This window comes from Lethenteron reissneri, chromosome 7 (genome assembly GCF_015708825.2).
Source record: "Lethenteron reissneri isolate LAM-NWPU_2019-01 chromosome 7, ASM1570882v1, whole genome shotgun sequence".
In the NCBI taxonomy this organism is placed as follows: domain Eukaryota; kingdom Metazoa; phylum Chordata; class Hyperoartia; order Petromyzontiformes; family Petromyzontidae; genus Lethenteron; species Lethenteron reissneri.
Window position 1 is genome coordinate 8,825,405 of NC_083785.1, and position 20,227 is coordinate 8,845,631.

A 20,227-nucleotide genomic window follows, 5' to 3' on the forward strand; every position below is an offset into this window, starting at 1 on the left:
AGTCGCATGCGCAATCACGCCCCAGTGACGTTCAGAACACTCGAATCGGAAAATCAAGGCCGAGGACACCTCGAATCGCACATTGACAATCAGCCTTTGCAGTTTACAACCCCTGCCCGTGGTTCTGCGTTCACCTTCGCTGGGTTTTGTTCTCCACACGAAAAAATATATAAAACCTGAAACCATCGGTGGACGAGCTTTCTCAAGTGCCCTCCCGCTCCACGTCCGACTATTCAGCTCCGTCACATTGTTCACATCTGAACTGAAAGCCGTTTCTTTTCGTCCAGGCATCCGCTAAAAATAGGTAATCACTTTTTGCATATTGGACCGATTAATATAAATGAGTCGTAACTTGTTGGCACTCCACTACTGGTTTAGAAACCTCGGGATTGTGGTCTGGAATGTGACCTAATGGACTCGTTTCTTTGTTGTGATCACTTTTTAGTTTGTTTTGCTTTTCGTGCCATTTCTTGATTTGTTTATTAATTTTGGATTTTTCTTAGGAGCAGAGTTTTGATTTACTTGGTAGTGGCTGGATGTGGGATGTTGTTCTTATAATATAATAATATACGGACCAAATATATAATGAATGTAAAGCATTATGGGATGCCATTAGCACGAATGACGCTGTATTAAATGAAAGTATCGTAAAAGCGTGCGAACTCTGGTGGTAGTTTCATTCTGGTTTATCGAGCATTCCAACCACGCCACATCTTCATAGCATTCTCAAGGCCCCCGAAGAGAGCAGCAGACATATGTGTATAGATTAGATAGGGGGCACACTGACACAGAGTAATGAACATGTCCACCCTATTTTTTTCAAGGAATTGCACAATGTACGGGGAATATGGGAAATCACTCCAGAGAAAATGGATTTTTTTTTCTTTTCCATATGTATTTACAGGAAAATGCGACGTTCAGCGCACTTTGCTGCGAAATTATAGGAGAGCGGAGAACATTTACGGGAAAGCCTTGTCTGCGGTCTTGAAAGGCCGAACAATAGCATTAAATTGAAATACGTTTGGATGGACCTGCTGCTGCTGCTGCTGCTGCTGCTCGAGTTGCCTCTTTTATGCGAGCTGCACGTTTGTGGTGGGGCGGTGTGTGCGTGTCTTCCACCCAGGCTACGAGGGAGCAGTGTTCGGCGCTAAAGGCGCGGCTCATGAATGTGGAGCGGCAGAACCGAGCCCTGGCCACAATCCTGCTCGAGACCCTTGGCATCCCCGCCTGCCGTGGGGGGCTGCAGGTAACCCACTTCTGCCTTTGTGGAGAGTTGCCCGTCGTGTCTTGCTATTGTGACGGGTGGCCCCGCAGGAGGGCACGAGGCACATTTTTCGCAAGGAGCCAGGGGTACATGCTTGTGTGCGCGTCCAAGGTGGCATCGCAGAAAAGAACTGTGTGTGCGTGCGTATGTGTGTGTGTATGTTGAACTTCTATTGAACCGTACGTAGCCAATCGGAGTGCCCGCACTGCGCTAGGAACCCGGCAACCCAAGTTTGATTCCTGCTCATGGCCACCAACACCAGTGACGATTATCTGAACCGGTCCTGCACCTCCGATCCTGTTATACTTTGTCTCTTTTACTTTTTTTATTTGCTTTCCTCTCCTATACTTTGCACTCTGATCGTGTATTTATTGTTTGTGGTCGTAACTTTTTGACCCGCCCTTACTGAACATTTGGGTCAAAAAGAGCTTCATAGCTCATCGGATTTCTCTAAGATAAATAATGATTAATATTCAATTGATACGCACACATTACACGACTCAGTCTATCTTGCATTTCTCGCTATGCATGGTGGATTAGGAGAGTCTGGCTTGGCCTAGGATTTGCTGAGGCAGGTAGCTTGAGGGAAATATACAGCACCCCCCCCCCCCCCGTGTCTAAAAAAGTTACTTCTCTAAGCCAGTGTGTCTCAGAATGTTGAGCTATTTTGTCCCTGACGAGGCAATGTCAGGAGAGGTGCTAACCTTCAGGGGTTATACTCTTGGTTCTATCGGTAAAGTCACGTAGAAGGAAATAATAAAATAATAAAAATAAAACAATACAATTCTCACGACGTTTCGATTGCAACACAAGCAATCATTATCAGGTGTGAAAACAACACCAAGAAAATTTGAAAAAAGTGGCGCTTTTTTCTTAAGGTTAGCACCACTGACAGCAACTTGCGGGTGTTCAGACAGACGAGTTCATCTATGTGACTTTACCGAAAGAACCAATAATATGAATCCCTGTAGTCATGAAAGCTTTAAATCGAAAGTTCAGGGGTTAGTTTAGCGTTCGTAATCCTACCCTCTTCTCGCGTATGTAGACGTCCCTGTATGAAGTTGTTAAATCTGTCACTTTGCTTTGATTTGTGGGTCGATACACAAGTGGGGAGCAGTGGCGCGGTGGTGAGCAGCTGCACTGAGTTCAATTCCCGTCCACAGCAAACGTCAGTGGTGAGTGACATCTGAACGAATCGTGACCCCTCCATCCATTTCAACCAACTTCACATTGGCCAGCATGGTGAAGTGTGGTCACGAAACCCCCAATGACCGATGTGGAATGGGGGGACCTTCCTTCATCCGGCAATTACTTGACAAAGAATTGTTAATTGTTATTGTGTTATACAAATGAGATGGTAATTTATGTAAAATAGGGCCCAGGTATGACTGATAATATAATTATACGTACATACCTACCCTCTTCACATAAGCCAGTGTGAGCCGATTGAGAGACAATTCTTCACTGTAGGGATACCTATGGGGATTACAGGCATGAATGGCTAAGGCACAAACAGTACAAAAAAGGTGATGCTGCTACAAACGCAACAAACGCATCCAATGCAAGGTGACAAATGAGAGCACTGCATTGTGGTCACGTCAGTTGAGCCCAAGAGAAAACTGAACAAACCACGTGATGCGTTATTGTTTACCTGTGTGGTTTTTGCTCCCATGATTAATTTTGTAAATTAACGCAGTGCAAGTGTGCAAAGGCTTTACAATGAATTGAATGGCTAAGCAAGACATGCTGTTGTTCGAATAGCAGGGTTGGCTACGTATGGTGAAAAAGGAGTTCAACATACAATCGTACAAATGTGAGATGGTTGATATCTTTATATGTTCTGCCGTCTTATTTTCAGAGTAGGCGCCACTAATCTCGCTGTCTGTAGCTTCGGCTCGAGCATGTCTCCTTTTGTGACTCCCCTTCTACGATGTATCAGACATTGACGAAATAAAATAGAACGTGAGCTGAAAAGTATCGCAAGCAAGCGTGGAGAGGCGCACGCTCAAGAATTAGTGAGAGACAGAAAGCAGAACGCAAGGATGAGAGGAGTGAGTGAGCTTGGGCAGGACACTCTGCTAGAAAGGGTGAAATCCAGTGGTCAAGGCTAACAATGGAATAGCACTAATAGGGGTTTCCCCTTTTTTCTGGCAACAAAACTGACACCTTTTGCAAGGAATCATGCTTACATTAACCACAATACTTGCAGTAAAATGCAAACAAAAAACAATACTCTGATAATTTATGCATTGTCTTTTAAACTGATTGGTCCACACCAGAGACAGCTTTCTTTAGAGCCTCGTCTCATATGGTGTTCGACCAGATGACGCTAAAAAGGCGCACAGTTCAAAGACAACGCACTACCAGAGTAATGAGATGTTTGCATTTGACTGCAAGTATTGTGGTTAATGTAAGCATGATTCCTTGCAAAAGGTGTCAGTTTTGTTGCCAGAAAAAAGGGGGAAAAACCCTATTAGTATATTTTGGTACTGGCAAAGGAGGTCCCTTGATGAAATAGAATAGCAACCAAAGGAGGAAGCAGGCCTGATAGGGGGCATAAACCGTGGATGTCGAGCAAAGGGAACTCGGTGGAGACGGCTAGGCGAGGCCTGCGCCTAGCAGTGGATAGATCATGGCTGATGATGACGATGATGACGACGCCAAACAGGGGGCATCGACGCGGTGTGGCACTGCATTGATTTGCTGTCTCAAAAAAAATCCTCTTTGTTCTTAGAATTCACGATGTGCCACATCAGTTCTACATGGCTGACATTTCCAACCTAGAATTTACAATGCCGGGGGACGGAGCCCTTAAGAGCAGGCTTATTGTGTTGAGCTATTGACCCCCGAAAGCGTTTTACTGTGTACTAAATATAATCCTCCCTGAAATACTCCCCAAATCGGTGCGAGTGATTTAGGCATGGAAACAACCAATTCCACGAATTGATTCTGAGCATCACAACCTATTAATCTGCTTTCTTTTCACATTTGTTTACCTTTGCGAGGCCGCATCCAACAACGGCCACATTGTAATTTAATCACTCATTTGCGAGCACGCGCGGCGCATAAATTATGTAAAGTGCGTAACCGTTAAGAAATATATATCTATAGGTTTTGTCACTTTCAGTTATCTCGTAAGTGATGTCTTATTGGCATCTAATTCCATGGTGGGTCTATAAGTTGTCTAATGAAGCGAAGAATGATGAAATTTATACGACGGGTTCTTCTACGTGCGTGGGAGTTGAACGTGTGCTGGAAGGCAAATTTTCTTTTTTCCCGGTGAAAATCGCGCGTCTGTGTTTCTGCACAGAAATGCTCGCACAGCGGGGATGGTGGAAGTACATTTCATTGATACAGTTTTTCTCCCCGGCTCTGTCGTGTTCATCCCAGATCACCTTTTGCCGAGAATGCAAATGAAGTGTAAAAAAAAAAAATCTTACGAACACACGCAAGTAAAAAAAACCGAAGTATATATGCGTATGTTTAGGAGAGAGAGAGAGAAAAAAAGCGATAGTTTTGGTTTTCATTTTTACACACTGATGGATTTTTTTTTCTGCAAAAGAACAAAAGGCACAATACGGTACTTACGGGGGAGAAATAAATTGGTTATCTCAACGTCCAGACAACAAAGGGTGTTTGAAGGAAAAGCATGTAGTGCTATTGTATGCAATGGTTCATTGAAATTATAGAGTCTGGGCACAGAATTCAAAGGAGGCGTTTAAGAAATCTCGCTGCAGCTGAGTCGGTGTTTAGAAAAAAATACCTCAAAGGTTAATCCTTCTCTGCATTCGCAGCATCAAGAATTGCCGATGTTTTTTTTTTTTTCAGAAGCGCAATGTCCTAACAAGGACGAGTAAGTTCTTGCCAGGCCACCAAATTTAGTTGCATCCTTTGACTTTGTACACTTTACACACAATTACATTGTCAAGCTGTCGAGCCGATGACTAAATCACACCGAACGCGCCCCAATCTTGCCGGATCACGGATGATAAAGGAGGGTTTTGCCTCGTTACCGCCTGGATATGGGGTGACCGCCAGTGGAACACCAGGTGTGTCGTAGACATGCGAGGTGGCGGCAAACAGCAGGCGGCATTCCAGCAATGAGTCGTGGTACACGGACACCTTAACTCGCTAGTCCTGAGACTGTACGCGAGTTGAATCCGCCTGCGGGGTTAGGTGCGTGGGGTTTCATCGGGGGTCCTCCGGTTTTCCTCCCACAATTACGCCAAAAGACGCTCAGTCGTGGGTTTGGGCCAAGGTTTGTGTCGTGGTGCGGAGAGAGACCCTCCTGAAATTTTTTTATTTAAACCTTTTGTGACTACAGGGATTCATATTCTTGGTTCTTTCGGTAAAGTCACGTAGAAGGGAAATGATAAAATAATAAAAATATTAAACAATAACAATTCTCACGACGTTTCGACTGCAACACAAGCAGTCGTCATCGGGTGTGAAATCCACGGCAAGAAAATTAGAATTTTTCTTTTTTAATCTTGCGACTCGGTGAAGCTTTCCAGGGCAATTAATTGACGTGAATTAAAGGGGTAAAATTTACAGCCCCTTGGGAGTTGCTCGCTTGTGCCCACTGTTGTGCTAGAGATCCCCATCCAGAGAGTACTTGGCCTACTCTTCAACACCTGGCCAGACGTCTTGGACGATGCTGAAGTGCCCACACTTTACCCCACCACACATGAACCTGCCGTTCGGATGACTGGTGTACCCCATTAATATTGCTGCAATCGACAAAGATGGGGGGGGGCGGGCGGGGAGGGGAGGGGGGCATTTAAGCAACTCGCACAATTGTTTCAACTGCGGCGGCTGGGTAATTAATTGCTGGTAATTTGTTGGTGTTAATTGGCATGCACCAGCACGGCTCGTTGGTTTGGAGGCGCGGCCGCGGTGACGGCCCTCATAACCTGCCGCAACGTTTGAGAAACATTGCCTCGTCGCTGTTTCTTCACAAAATTGAGAGTATCCATTATAGCCACATGGGCGCGGGGGGGGGGGGAGCTCCAGGGAAGGGGTGAAGAGTGGTTCCAATTATTTTCCTAATCGTTTGAAAGATTTTCTTCGCAGAACTCTTGCAATGAGGCCCAGAGCTAATATGTGTGCAATTAATCAACGTATTTCATCATCTCTGAGAGCACCTTTTGAAAGTGTTTGGTGCGAGCCCCGTTGCCCCACTGCTGACGGCACCAAGGTTCCTTGTCCCAAGATCTGCTCTTGCAACACCAGATAAGGCGCTGGTGTTACGTTCCCAACGGTGTCGCCCGCTTGACCTCTGAGTTGACCTTCGAGCCTTTAACGTGCGATTCTTGGCCAGGCATGTATAAAGGAATCGCGTGTCACGCACTTTCCGTAATTCGGGGACGCAATTTTGATTAACGAATCACTCCTCTCTCTCTCTCTCTTTTGTCACGCTTTGCAAGCAAGGTTGAAAGCGTTTGAAATTTGCTGCGTCGTCGGTCTGTCCGTCACATGGTGGGGGGACGGGGGGCGGGGTTGGCGGGGTTGGCACTGTGACTCTCGTAAAAGTGATCTGATGTGGACACAACTTAAATGTAAAGCTACGTTCTATTCCGGGCTCACCTGATAGAAAACCGGCCACAACGACGATCCGAAGGTTGCCACGTGTCCCCCCCCCCCCCCTCGGCCGGTACTGCTCTTAGCGCCGTAGTCTCGTCGCGGCCGACGAGCATGTTACGCACCTGGTGCAAGCACTGCCGTTATTATGGTGAGCTGAAGAATCGCTCACTCGATGTATCCTTGCGCCCCTACTGCCTGCCTGTGTACGCATTTAACGCGGAGGTAAACATGCGTAGCGCACACTGCACTATGAACCCGACGACCCGAGTTCGATTTCAGCTCACCGTCAAAATTTGTCACGAATTTATGAACCGGGCCTGGCCCTCTCCCTGGTCGACTCAGCCTCAAATGGGTACCTGGTGCGGTGTGTAAACAACAGCACTGGGAATCAAGAGGCGGCCGGGCGTGGTGTTGATCACCCACCGCCTCGTGTGCTGTGCCGGCCTTCATAGGCGCTCGCTAACAGCACTTGCCCCAACAGTCTGTGCCCACCGCACGCAACCTGCCGTTCGACTAACCTTGGTGTGTTATGTGGACAGAGGAAAGGGAGATTTAATGAACTTGCTGTCAAATAATTATCAGGCAGGCACATGTGTCCATACGTCCACGATGAAGCTTAACCACGAGGATGTCTGAAATAGCATTTAGTCCATTGGGTGCTAAAGAGCCTTCAATTGTGTGCCGAATATATTATAATCAACATTTTTCTGGAGAGCCTAGCTGTCATTTGAATAAGAAAATCCGTGAATGGGTTTCAGGCAGAGCCTTTAAACCACCATTACTTTTTTTTGTTCGGATTTCATTTCGAAGCGATTCTTGTTTTTTTTACAGCAAGGGTACATGGGCTGTCACAGTCCACGGTTGCTTTGTAAGTACATTTTATGGAAATGTCATTTTGGTAGCTGGATGTACGGAGAGATGCGTAAGAGACCTCTAATTTTCGATTTAAAGCTTTCGTGACTGCAGGGATTCATATTCTTGGTTCTTTCGGTAAAGTCACCTAGAAGGGAAATAATAAAATAATACAAATAAAACAATTAGATTCTCACGACGTTTCGATTGCAACACAAGCAATCGTCATCAGGTGTGAAAACCACAGCAAGATAGTTTGAAAAAAGTGGCGTTTTTTTCTTAACGTTAGCCCCACGGACAGCAACTGGCGGTTGTTCAGACGGACGAGCCCATCTATGCTCGGAACGGAGGAGGGGGGAGAGAAAGAGAATGGAATGAGGTCTGAAAGTTACCGTAAGCGTGAACACAATCAATTAAGACCCGAAATGGTTTATCAAGTCCTTCCAATGATTGTTAAGCCAGAATCCATACACTACACTATACACTACACTATAAACTACTATACACTACACTATACACTACTATACACTACACACTACACATTGGGCTCTATAGAAGCCCTTCGTTAAGCGATTAGTCGTTAACAGTGGTGGTCGTTAAGAGGGGTTCTTTTGTATAATTTGAGTTTGCATGTTCTCCCCGTGGTCGTTTGGATTTTTCCTCCGGCTCCACATTTCGAATAAACGCGCGTTTCGAGTATTTGGCTGCTAAAAATGCCGACGTGACAGGCCGCATCGTTGAGCGATCATTTGTTGGCCAGGTCGCTTCGTCGTGGCTGTGACGATTCCACCTGAAGACGGAGGCTTGTGTTGCTTCCGAAACGTCGTGAATTTTTTAATTTGTTTTATTTTACTTTTATTAATTTAAAATTTTTACCTACGTGACTTTACCGGAAAAAACCTAAGAGTATGAATCCTTGCAGTCACGAAAGCTTCAAATCTAGAATTAGCTCAGTGGGCCTTACCTAGTCAAATAAAACATTCGTTTTAGTGTATGTATGTTGAACTTCTTTTTCACCGTACAGAAATCAACCAGGCTAATCGGAGGTGCTAGGTAAGGACAACAAACTATGGGGTGGATGCAGCGGGGTGGGGGGAAGTTCTGGTTCCCAGTTCAGATATTCGAACCCTGGTCATCGGCTTTATAGTGCATTGCCCGAACCACACACGCGTCGTTCCATCCCCATACTAAATGTACTTCCATGAATTTCGATTTAAAGCTTTCGTGACTGCAGGGATTCATCTTCTTGGTTCTTTCGGTAAAGTCACGTAGAAGGGAAGTAATAAAATAATAAAAATAAAACATAATAAAACAATTCTCACGACGTTTCGGCCACAACGCAAGCAGCCGTCCTCAGGTGAAAACCAGGTCCGTCGAGGCGACAGAGTCGGTTTTCACCTGAGGACGGCTGCTTGCGTTGTGGCCGAAACGTCGTGAGAATTGTTTTATGTTTTATTTTTATTATTTTATTACTTCCCTTCTACGTGACTTTACCGAAAGAACCAAGAAGATACTTCCATGAATCTTTGTATCTTCATTGTGCAAAAGTAATCTGTATACAGCCCATGGGCTGCTTGGCCTTCAGGAGTTATGATCCATACGTAATATGTTTTCTTCTGCTGATTTCATATTTCTGCTGATTAAATTTTCCAAAAGTACATTATTACTTTGGGTATTTGCACCATTCTTAACAACGCAAGGTTATCTCCAAGTTTCATGATTCCTTCAACCGGGTGGTGAGAACTAGAAAAAACAGGAAGAGTCTCATTTTGTAAGTGACCTCGGGCATTCGTCTGTCAGTATGCTGGAAATCATTTATATGAAGTCACGATTTTAGTAATTTTTGAATTTTGCCAAGGTGGTATGTTTCGCAGATAAGTATAGGCTGCCAGTGCCGGGGACAATACTGTTATTTGGCATGCCCATTTAAGTAATTTGGAAAAGAAATCTCATTTGGCAAAATTGGACATCTCGTCTGATCACTAATTGGTCGACGTTTTTTCATGAACATCTTTGTCTGAAATAAGCAGCCGCTATCGTAATGGATCCCTCGGAGCGTTTTTTTTTTATTTCTTCACCACCATTTTTATGAAACTATAACCATGTTTCTCTTCTCAGTGCCTTCAAAGAGAGGTTGTTTTTTAAACCTTTTATTTTTTTTCCTAGAGCCACCCATGAACTGCACTATGCAGCCAGCATTATTATTTAGAACTGAAATTGCTTCTTCCAAATGCAGCTGGTAGATGTAATTGAGCTGTAGCTGTTTCGCAACGTGTTCACGGTAAATCATTTGCACTGGGTGTAGGGAATTGTTATTTATAAGTGATAATGTAGTACTTACAACAGGCATTCACACACTGGTGCCTTCACTCCCCAGTTCATTGGCAGATTTTGTCTTTTCCATGACTTTAAATGACTTTTTAGCTCCGACCTTTTAGAAAAAAATCCATATATATAAATAAAAATCGTGCCTAGATTAGGTCAGCAGTCGAGTGTCACGTACAATCGTTATTTATTTCTAACCCACGGTGGCATAACACACTTTAGCAGCGCGCCATTGCACGTGCACGAGACATCAAAAATGGATTAAGGTTACTCGGGGCCCAAGGCTCGCTGCAGACGGTGACAGTTTGTAGGGAAGATGAGCCTGCCTTTTCAGCCGGGGCGGCGAGGTCAAGGGGAGTGGCGTGGGCGGAAGCCTTATCTCTCCGATGACTTTAGACGCGAATGCCAGAGTGGGTGGGTGACGGCAAGAGGAGGTGGTGCCCTTCCCGTCGCTACGCTGCCCCCTCAACCCCAGCCAGGTCTCTGTGGCTTTGGGCTCAAGGTATGTGGGCGGAGCGGGGGGTTAAGGTGCAGCACTGCAATTGCCCGTTCACCGCCACCGCTGGCAGAAGGACTTCCGCGCAATTATTTGACGTTTGTGAATATTGGACATCTGCAAATAAGAGCTTCCTAGCTCATTCGTCCAGGATGAAGCAAGATTCTGACTCTGACTGGAAGGAGCTCTTGGAGAGCTTGTCTAGAGTGCAATGTTTTTGCCTACTCTTCCACGTTAGCTAGACATCTTGGAAGAGGTGGGAGTGCTAATGAAATTTGGCCGATTCTTCCTCGCTGGCTTGACGAAGTGGACAGAGGAGGTGGACAGAGGAGGTGGACAGAGGAGGTGGACAGAGGAGGTGGACAGAGGAGGTGGACAGAGGAGGTGGACAGAGGAGGTGGACAGAGGAGGTGGACAGAGGAGGTGGACAGAGGAGGTGGACAGAGGAGGTGGACAGAGGTGGACAGAGGAGGTGGACAGAGGAGGCGTTCAATGTTTCAACTGTCACACCAGGGGATCGAATCGAACCGGCGACCTCTGCATCACAGTGTACTAGCCACTGTGCCATGGCAGCATCCAACATTGGTCTCTTGGCGAGTACACTTTAATCCAGCCTTGAGTGACACCCATGGCATTTTGTAACCCCCGTGGTGATGAGTGAGAGGGAAGGCCTCCCATCTCCCCTTCCACTGCATGCCCGTGGCTCATGATCGGAGCCGTGTTATGGGATATTTCGCCGCTGTCTGGAGAGGCCGCTCGATAAAACTGATTTATTTATTCATTAAAGCGACCCAACCTGCCACGGTGTCCTGTGTGCAGCCTGTCACGGGCAGCTTGGTTCCTCCCCCATCACGCGGATGCTGCATAATGGCCTTATCCCGAACGTTATTGCATTTTGTGTACAGCTGTTATCGCTGAAGTGGGGTTCAATATTTATGCTTTATGTGGCATGTCTGGCATATCTGCACTGCTTCTGAACTTTTTGAGAGTGACGCAAGCGTTCGGCATATTTAGCCTTTAAAAGTTTGCGTAATGTGTTAAAAATATATATATATAATCTCAAGAGTTATTTGTACCGATTTGTTGTTGTTATAATAGTGTCATCACTAGTAGTTTATCATCAAGGTGCTCATTTTTGTAACGCTATCTTTTAAGCGATGTTGATCGACATCAACATTTTTCTCATAACCACATCACCACAAAATGCTCCCGATTGTTTTGGATCTCAGAAGCTAAGCAAAGTTGAGGCTGGTAAGTACACGGATGGGTGACCACCAGTCTGGTGTTGTAGGCATCGAGCTGCAAGGTTGCCAAGGAGATGTCAGTGCTGAGTGGGGTGCCGCGGTGGAGAGATGTTAACTGCCTTTCCTGGTTTACAGGAGGTCATGGGTTCAATCCCGACCCTGACGCCTGCTGTATGTCTAGCCCCCCGTGGTTGCATGGATTTTTCTCCGGCTCCTTTAGTTGTTCCCACCACATTAATTAACATGCGTTTAGAATATTTGGCTGTTGGGAATTTCCACGCAATAAGCCACTTTGTTGAGCTATCATTTGTAATGGCCAATGCCGCCTTTGAAAAAGAGCGATATCGGTCAGTGGGCCTTACCTGGTAAAATAAAATAAAATAGTTTAGTTCAATAATTGTACCTCCTCGTATACAGGAAGCCAGAGACTCATTCATGGAATTGACCAAATATCTCGATGTTTCAAGGCCCTGCTGCAAAAAGAGTATGGAGACTTTGGGAGGCTTAAATAGGCAAATAATAACGAGAATAAATTAGATTTGTTTTATCTTAATGAGCATCAGTTATTCTGCAGCCACATTATCTGCAAAAATGAGAGTTAAAACGGCATACATATAAAGTAGACAATAGCAATAACTGCAACAACAACAGTGACTTTAGAGACATTCCAATTATCTGCAGCGGGCAGTGGCAATTACGGGAATAATAATGAAGGCAACAGCGGGCATAACAACTGAGGGAAGGAATGTGGCTCTACCAACAGGTCCCTCTGTGACCTTTGCTTGCGACGTGAGCATAGGTAGAGGTGCTGCCCTGCAATTCCTTGCTCACCCCACTGTTGACGCAGTTCGTCCGAGAGGGGATCTTTGGTTTCCTCTTCAACGCTGGCCAGACGTGTTGGAAGAGGTGGGTGTAACCCACACTTTACCCCAGCACACGCGACAATGCCGATCGGCCAATTGTGGTAGTGCCCATTGAATGTATAACTGCTGGGTGGACAGACGCGGCTAGGGGAGATTTGAACCCTTTCCTCTTTCCGAGACGTCTGCAAGTTGCAGGGGGTGAGTGTCACGTTCACGGCTGAATCTCGGGCCGCGCAAGCGGTCCGGTGTTAATTTAACTTAGAGAGGCGTAGCAGCGCCGTTGTGTTTAAAGACATTGTCACTCACCGCAGCGAACCGTAGCGACACGTCCGCCGCATTCTATGATATCTGGCGCCAAACTGTGCCACCATGCTCTCCAGCATGGCCTTGCGGGAGCCTCATTATACCTTCCGGCCAGAAGACGTAATGATAAAGCTATTTTATTTCATTTCGGTTTTCAGAAGAAAAACCCGATGACGTACTGGTACGTACTTGTACGTCATCGGAATAGGAGAGGGTGGAGAAACATTCACTGTTGTTTCAACTGTCGCACTGGAAGACCGAACCGGTGACTTCTCGACTGCAATTCCAAATGCGCGAACCTTCACACTACGGTTAGCATGCAATCGTTCGATTCCTTTCTTGTGGTGGTTGGTTCATCTGCGGACAAGGCCCACAGCAGCAGCAGCAGTCCCTTCAGTGCAGGCCATCGGCTTAAAGCTATGGAGGCAGAATGAGAATTGCTTATGATGACATGAAAAGAAGGATGCAGTTTTTTGCACAATAATATGTAGTGCTCAGCGATTCGAGTAGTGTGTATTTGTACGGTATGTATGTATACGACTGTGTGGAGCCATGCTGTGAAACCCGGCTACCGCGGCTAATAGGGCCAGGACAATCTATCAATCGGTCGATGAGAATTGATTCCTGACTCAAAAAAATAGACGCATTGAATGTGCTCTTCCCAATAATCAATTGTTATTGATTCTGAAATCTATACTCTGTGCAAAATTGGTGCGCTCACATTCGAACTCTCGTGTTATTGAGTGGACAGACAAGGCACATGGAGGTGGGGAAAACATTGTGTAAATTGAATAACATGGGCAAGTCAGAACAGAAAATTGAGAATGGAAATGAGAAATGAAAAATATGCACCACGTACAGGGCAGGTGAAGACAGGCGGCACAAACGTCTGGATAGTGAATACAATTGTACAACAAGAAGACAAAACACGGTTCAGACAAATTAAAGAGGGGAGCCAATACAAAGCAGGATACCGTACGAGACACACAATCCAACTGTCGTGACAGTGGACAGAGTAGAAATGAGACAAGGAGAAAGATCGGTGCAGATGAGACGAAAAAAAATATACACCGCGAGTACAGGTGCTGTACTCGCAATCGGGTACCCGATACCCGTACCCTACCCGATACCCGGCTACCCATACCCGGCCGGGTACGGGTACCCGTTTGCGACCCTGGTGCGGCCGGGTACGGGTACGGGTAGACCGTGAGTCACTGGTGAGTCACCGTTTGTCACTCATTTCCCAACGTCTTGTCTCTTCTCACAATTCAAGTTCCTAGAATCAACCCATCCGCGTCTGCAACATGGCTTCATCCCAGAGGTCGCAATCGGGTACCCGTACCCTACCCGATACCCGGCCGGATACGGGTAGCCGGGTATCGGGTAGGGGGTACGGGTACCCGTTTGCGACCCTGGTGCGGCCGGGTACTGGTACGGTTAAGGAATCAAAACCCGTTTGCGACCTCTGGTACAGGAGTTGCAAATGCGACGTTAGAGAGTAGTAGCAGGCACCGAGGCTGCGTTGGCATCTCTGTCGAGACGAGACGATGGGAAGGAGATGGGAGGGAATACTGCCGGTTGAAACAACGATGGCAGTGATGGTCAATTAAAATATTTTCTCGTAACCAAGTTTAAGGGGCGGTGACTTTCGTTTTAAATGTTTCATTGCCCATGATTATGGGTACGGGCAAGTCGTCGAGTTACGAACACAATTCGTTCCTGAGCCCCATTCGTAAGTCGAAATGGTTTGTAAGTCGGAACACAACAATGCACCGTATTTAAATTCCCATGGGTCAGTATTATGAAATGTGTTACGGTTCAACAAAAAAGGAAAGAATTGTTTCACTCAAAATTAAGAAGAAGAAATATTGTACATTGGCATGTAACACTGTAAAAAATACTATATAGTAAATAAAACATAAATTAAAGTAACATAAATAAAAACAACTTTGAGTCTTTTACTGTAGTCGGAAGGGAGGCAATGACTCACCACAATTGCTCAGTTTGCAATTGCGAGTTCGCGTTTTAAGTAAAAACAAATTTTTAATTGAAGCTGGTTCGTAAGTGCGGGTGTTTGTAAGTCTGGCGTTCGTAAGTCGAGGACTGTCAGTATCACAAAAAAACTATTTAAAAAATTCACTGCCATTCACTATAACGGTGGCAGGGGGGGGGGGGGGGGGGATTGGGCTTGAGAATCGAGTCTAATGATACCTCCTTGCCCAAGGCCACACCGACCAACGTGGTGAAATGTGTGGGCAAACAACACGCCCCATGAACATCGCAGTGTGGGAAAGCCTTCATCCACCAGTGGATTGGCAACAAGTTGTAACTCACGACATTATTTATACAGCAGATGGTGCCAGGTTGAATTAACTTCTTTGTTGAAATTATTTCTCTCAAACCGTCGATGATTTTGTGCGAGCGTGGCTTTTGTGGCACATTCAAGTCTTTTTTGTATGTCAGGCTAATCGAGTTATTTTGACGACGTTGCTCCATTGGCAGTGGTACACAAGCACAAACAACAACAACAACTACTCCAACATATTGGTCAAAAACACCGTCGCCTTATTAGGAAAAAATATTAAATAGGCAACGTTTTGGGCAATGGTCCTGCATACTCTTAGTTCTTTCGGTAAAGTCACGTAGGTAAAGTCACGTAGGTAAAAAATTAAATTTAATTTTTTACCTACGTGACTTTACCGAAAGAACTAAGAGTATGAATCCTTGCAGTCACGAAAGCTTCAAATCTAGAATCAATGGTCCTGCTTCATTCAAAAGCTGGGGAAACCAAAAGATTGTGGTGTGTCAGCACTAACACACATCAAGAACACTGCCTTCTAGAGTTTTCCTTTCAAAGCAGTTATTGACGAATGTACTGAGTTTTAATTATATGTTAGGGTTAATACAAATTTTAATCTTTAATAGAAAACAAAAAAAAATCCCCAACACATCACGATCCTACGCTCTTACTATACATTTATCTGGCCTTGGGGCTGACTTAGGAACACCTGTGTGATTCAATTACAATCGTTAATTTTACGTGTCTTGTATTTGCATAACTTTTCAGCCAAACTGGGTGAGTGTGTGTGTGCTTTTGAGTGCGAACGTGCAATTCGTGGGTGTAGAGCGGTGACGCATTGGTTAGCGCACTGCCCAACACACCTGATAACCAGAGTTTGGTAGCCAACCCTTGCTCACATCCAGTGATGTGCGGTGAGGTCAATGGCTGGGGAGGCACTGGCTCGTGTCAGAGCCAGATTCACACACTGAGGGGGGCGTGACCTCACGGAGGGGGGCGTGTCCTCATTGAGGGGCCGTGTCCTCTTTGAGGGGGCGTGTCTTCACTGAGGGGGCGTGTCTTCACTGAGGGGGTGTGTCTTCACTGAGGGGGGCGTGGCCTCACTGAGGGGGGCGTGTTAGACACGTCCCCCTCAGTGAGGCAGATGTGATAGCTGCCTCCCCTGGTGCTTTTTCATTGCAGTTTCATGACGAGACCAGCGAGCCTAAATATCCTTATGCACATACGTGAAATAAGTTACCTGGAGTATGGAAGGCGAGGACATGAAATGAAGGGGTCTACAAACATTACATTGGTGACATACTGAGATAGTAACAGGCACGTGCTTATTGCCCGAGCTCCATCCAGTTACTGAGGGGTTGCGCAATCAGAGGGGAGGCTGAGCTCGTCGCTGCCTCACCTCTCGTCTCTTCCTGTATTTGCAGCGGAGCTCCGCAAATTTGGCGATTTTGACTATAAAAATTATTGGAATCGTACAGAAATGACATTTATAACACAGATCAGTGGAAAAAATCTTAGTATTTATTTAATTTGATTATTCTTTTGTTTTACTTTTAGTAACAGCTATTTTCATTGGAGTATTACAGGTGAGGCTCTGCCTCCCCTGCCTCCCCTGACCGCACGTCCCTGCTCACATCAGTGGCCAGCAACAATCTGTACCAGTCCTGAACCTCCCCATAGATTAAGCCATAGGTTACTGCGGCTGGGAAGACAAAGGCGTCCGCGCGTGGTGCTGGCCACCCACTCCCTCGTGTACTGCATCGACTTTCAGAACTGCTCACTAACAGCCCTTGCCCCAAAAATCTGGTAAGGCTGTACGGGGGATCTTTGTTTTTGGGGGAGCACTAGTGCAGAGGTTAGTGCAGTGCATCGATTCGGCCAACAACAGTGACGATTATCTGAACCTGTACCGGGCCTCCCCTAGGTTGACTCAGCCTCAAATGAGTACAATACTTGGTGAGGAGTGTAATCGTCGCGACTAGGGAAACAGAGATGGCCGGACGTGGTGCTGACCACCCCACCCCCTTGTGTGCCGCGCCGGCGCTTAAAAAGTGCTCACTAACAGCACTTGCCCCAAAATTATATCAAGGCTATCCGGGGGGGATCTTTGTCTTTGTATGTGCGTGCAAGTTCATATAGGAGAGTCTGAAGGGTAATGATAAAAGTTCTCGTGGACAACTTTTACACGGTCTTCGTAATGTGTCGCAGGTACAATTGGGAAAGTTCTGTTAACGAGCTCTTGATTGAGGTCAGTCTGGGCACACGGGTGAAGGTGACCCTGATTGTAATGAGTATCTGCCCTGGCATTTGCTGGGGACGTGTTGGTGGTGTATCATTGCAGTCAACCCCCCACCCCCTGTCCGCCTTCGTACAGCGTGTGCTTTCAAAATAACATTACGAAATGAATAATTCTCAAATTAATGACTTTGACCTCTGAGTTGCTAGACGCGGTGTCAAGCAGTGGTAAGTTTATGATGCGCCCTGTGAGTTTGAGGTTAAGATTTCAATTTTGCTGGGATTTCAGCATGAAAACAGGCACTTTCAATAATTGGTTACCATCTGTCCAGCTATTTGGCCCCGTTGCATTTCAAACGTTGAACACGCTTCTGGGACGCTGCTCTGCCACCTGCTCAGCCAACAAAGTCCGCGTCGGCTGCAGTGCATTCGTGGATCTGAATCGCCGTTTCCAGTCATTGCAACTTAGCGCTGCCAACGAGAGACGGACGACGCCGCTCGCAATGCGAATCTGCGCAAAGCCCTCTCGTTACATCCAATGCTTTCTGGGGCATCCCGACTCAAGGCGTTGGTCTGAGAACAAACGATCTTCTATAGGGCGAATTTTCTAAAGGAAAAGGGACCAGCTGCCACTTTTGTTTAAAAAAAGAAAATATTCCGCTTCATAATTTTACCAAGGGATGGAACGGTAGAGTTTTACGCGTGAGAAATTTCAAACAACCGCGAGTTTAACATATTAAAGCGCTCGTTGGCGCGTTGTGGGGTTCGGTGGGTAGGGTGGGTGGGCGTGGGTGCGTACAGCGGTGTGGCTAATACTGCATAATGTTGCTGAAATCACTCAAGTGACAGGTTGAGTCCCTGGCCATGTGCTGTGTGGGGTGGCGAGTTGAAATTTTTTGAGCCTCCCCCCCCCTGCCCGGTCAACTTCCACCGAAGACGAAGCTCCTGGTGTTGAGAGTGTCGGCACCGAAGGGTGACTTGCAGCTCTTCTTCCAGCGTCTCTCTTGATCATTCACTCTGTGATCCCGTCCTCCGCGTGGGCCTTCAACTCTTCCATCAGAAGCGTCAGCCTCTACACCTTCAGTTGAACACGTGGTAGGCTTTCGCGACCAATATCATCCCTAATAGAGGGTTTTCTGGGGTTAGATTGCGTAAATATATAAATGTGTCGTTAAACCCGCCGCCACCTGACACAGCCAACTAATAAGGGTTGTCACGTAACAGAACGTGCCAATTCGTCACTAGTACAGCACACCGGTGTGTTGGAGAGCAAAGCCACAACATTTACAATCTGAATATGACGTTTCACCAGTAATTACAAAAATCTGTCTGTCGCCTGATGAGGTTGCTGGTGCTTAATGACCAAACCGGATGAACAAATATGAACATTGCGGATATATGTTCAATGTTTTCTTGCATAACTTTTCAACGTAACTTGGTGAGTGAGTGTGTGCGTGTGTGCTTTTGAGTGCGAGCGTGTATTTCGTGGGTGGATCGGTGGCACATTGGTTAGTGCACTGCACAACAAACCCGGTAACCAGAGTTTGGGACCAAACCATGGCTAACAGTTGTGGCCAGCAACATCTGTACCATACCTGAGCCTCCTCATAGATTAACCCATCGGTCACTGCGGCTGGGAAGACAAAGGCGTCCGAGTGTGGTGCTGGCCACCCACCCCCTCGTGTTCCGCATCGGCTTTCATAGGTGCTCGCCCAGGAGCCACTGAACTCCCTTCTCCCACACTGAGCACACGTGCATCTGGGTCTGCCTGAAGGCTCAAAGCTCAACCAATATAGGGTACCGCTGTGAAGATTTTTATTATTTTGCGATTGGCCTGTATAGCTCGCCACTATGTTTCGGGGCTATGTGTCACGAGTTTTGCGAAGAATGCCCCAGCACGCGGTAGCGAAACATTTGACGACGACGACAAAAACGACGCGCGGCTCAGCCCGTAAAACGCTTCGGAGAGAGCCGCGTCAACCTACGTGATGTCCTTTGCTCAGCGTAAAGTGAATTTTATTTCTTCGGCTAAACGCGAACCACTTGATCAGCTGAGGCTCTTAAAAAAGAAAATAAGCCACCGATCAGCACAAAAGCCACCCGTTTCCTCTGCTTAGCCCCGCAGGGCCCAACTCTGCTCATCCCAGCCACGATGACCGTGCGTAATCAAGCAGCCACGGTCATTGAATCCGAATCTCACGATAAGCCCCCCGAAGGCGACCGTTGCACGGCCACGGCATTCGACTGCCACATAAAGCATTAAATAAACAATAAACGGAGTGCATTAAATTAAGGCAGAGCATCAGTGTCCCCCGACACGTGAAGAAGAAGAATCAATTACAGATGGATGGCACCCGTTGCAGTTATTGATAAAATTGCAGGTGCGCCTAATGGGGCGTGCTGCGCGCGTTGCAGGGACACGGGTACACCGGGAAGTGTTTGGCGTGGTGTTCCATTTATGTCACAGGCGTGTGCTTGCGATGATAATGACCTGGACAACAAAAAAAGCCACCCACGACCCCCCCACCCCCACCCACCCCCGGTGATGTGGCGGCGGCGGCGTCAAGTGGGACCGCCAGTTACGTTTCGCTCGCAAACTCGAGTCCCCGTCCAAACTGAGCTGCCGGCCGCAGTGGGGTGAACTCTGCGAATGTTTCTTTTTGTTGTTTGTAACGGCGTCGTTCAGCTCGCTATCACTCGGAGCGCATAACCTGCGACAACGGACAACAAGAATAATAATTTTTCGATTTAAAGCTTTCGTGA

At 46.6% G+C, this 20,227-nt stretch overlaps 1 protein-coding gene across 3 annotated transcripts in view; it reads left to right on the forward strand.

The window, feature by feature from the left end:
* LOC133357308 (uncharacterized) overlaps nucleotides 1-20,227 on the forward strand; it is a 261,278-nt gene that overhangs the window by 97,814 nt on the left and 143,237 nt on the right. For all 3 annotated transcript variants that reach the window (XM_061575192.1, XM_061575202.1, XM_061575210.1), the window contains one exon: nucleotides 1,124-1,246. In XM_061575192.1, coding sequence (XP_061431176.1) covers nucleotides 1,124-1,246 — 123 coding nt within the window. The remainder of the gene's footprint in view (nucleotides 1-1,123; nucleotides 1,247-20,227) is intronic.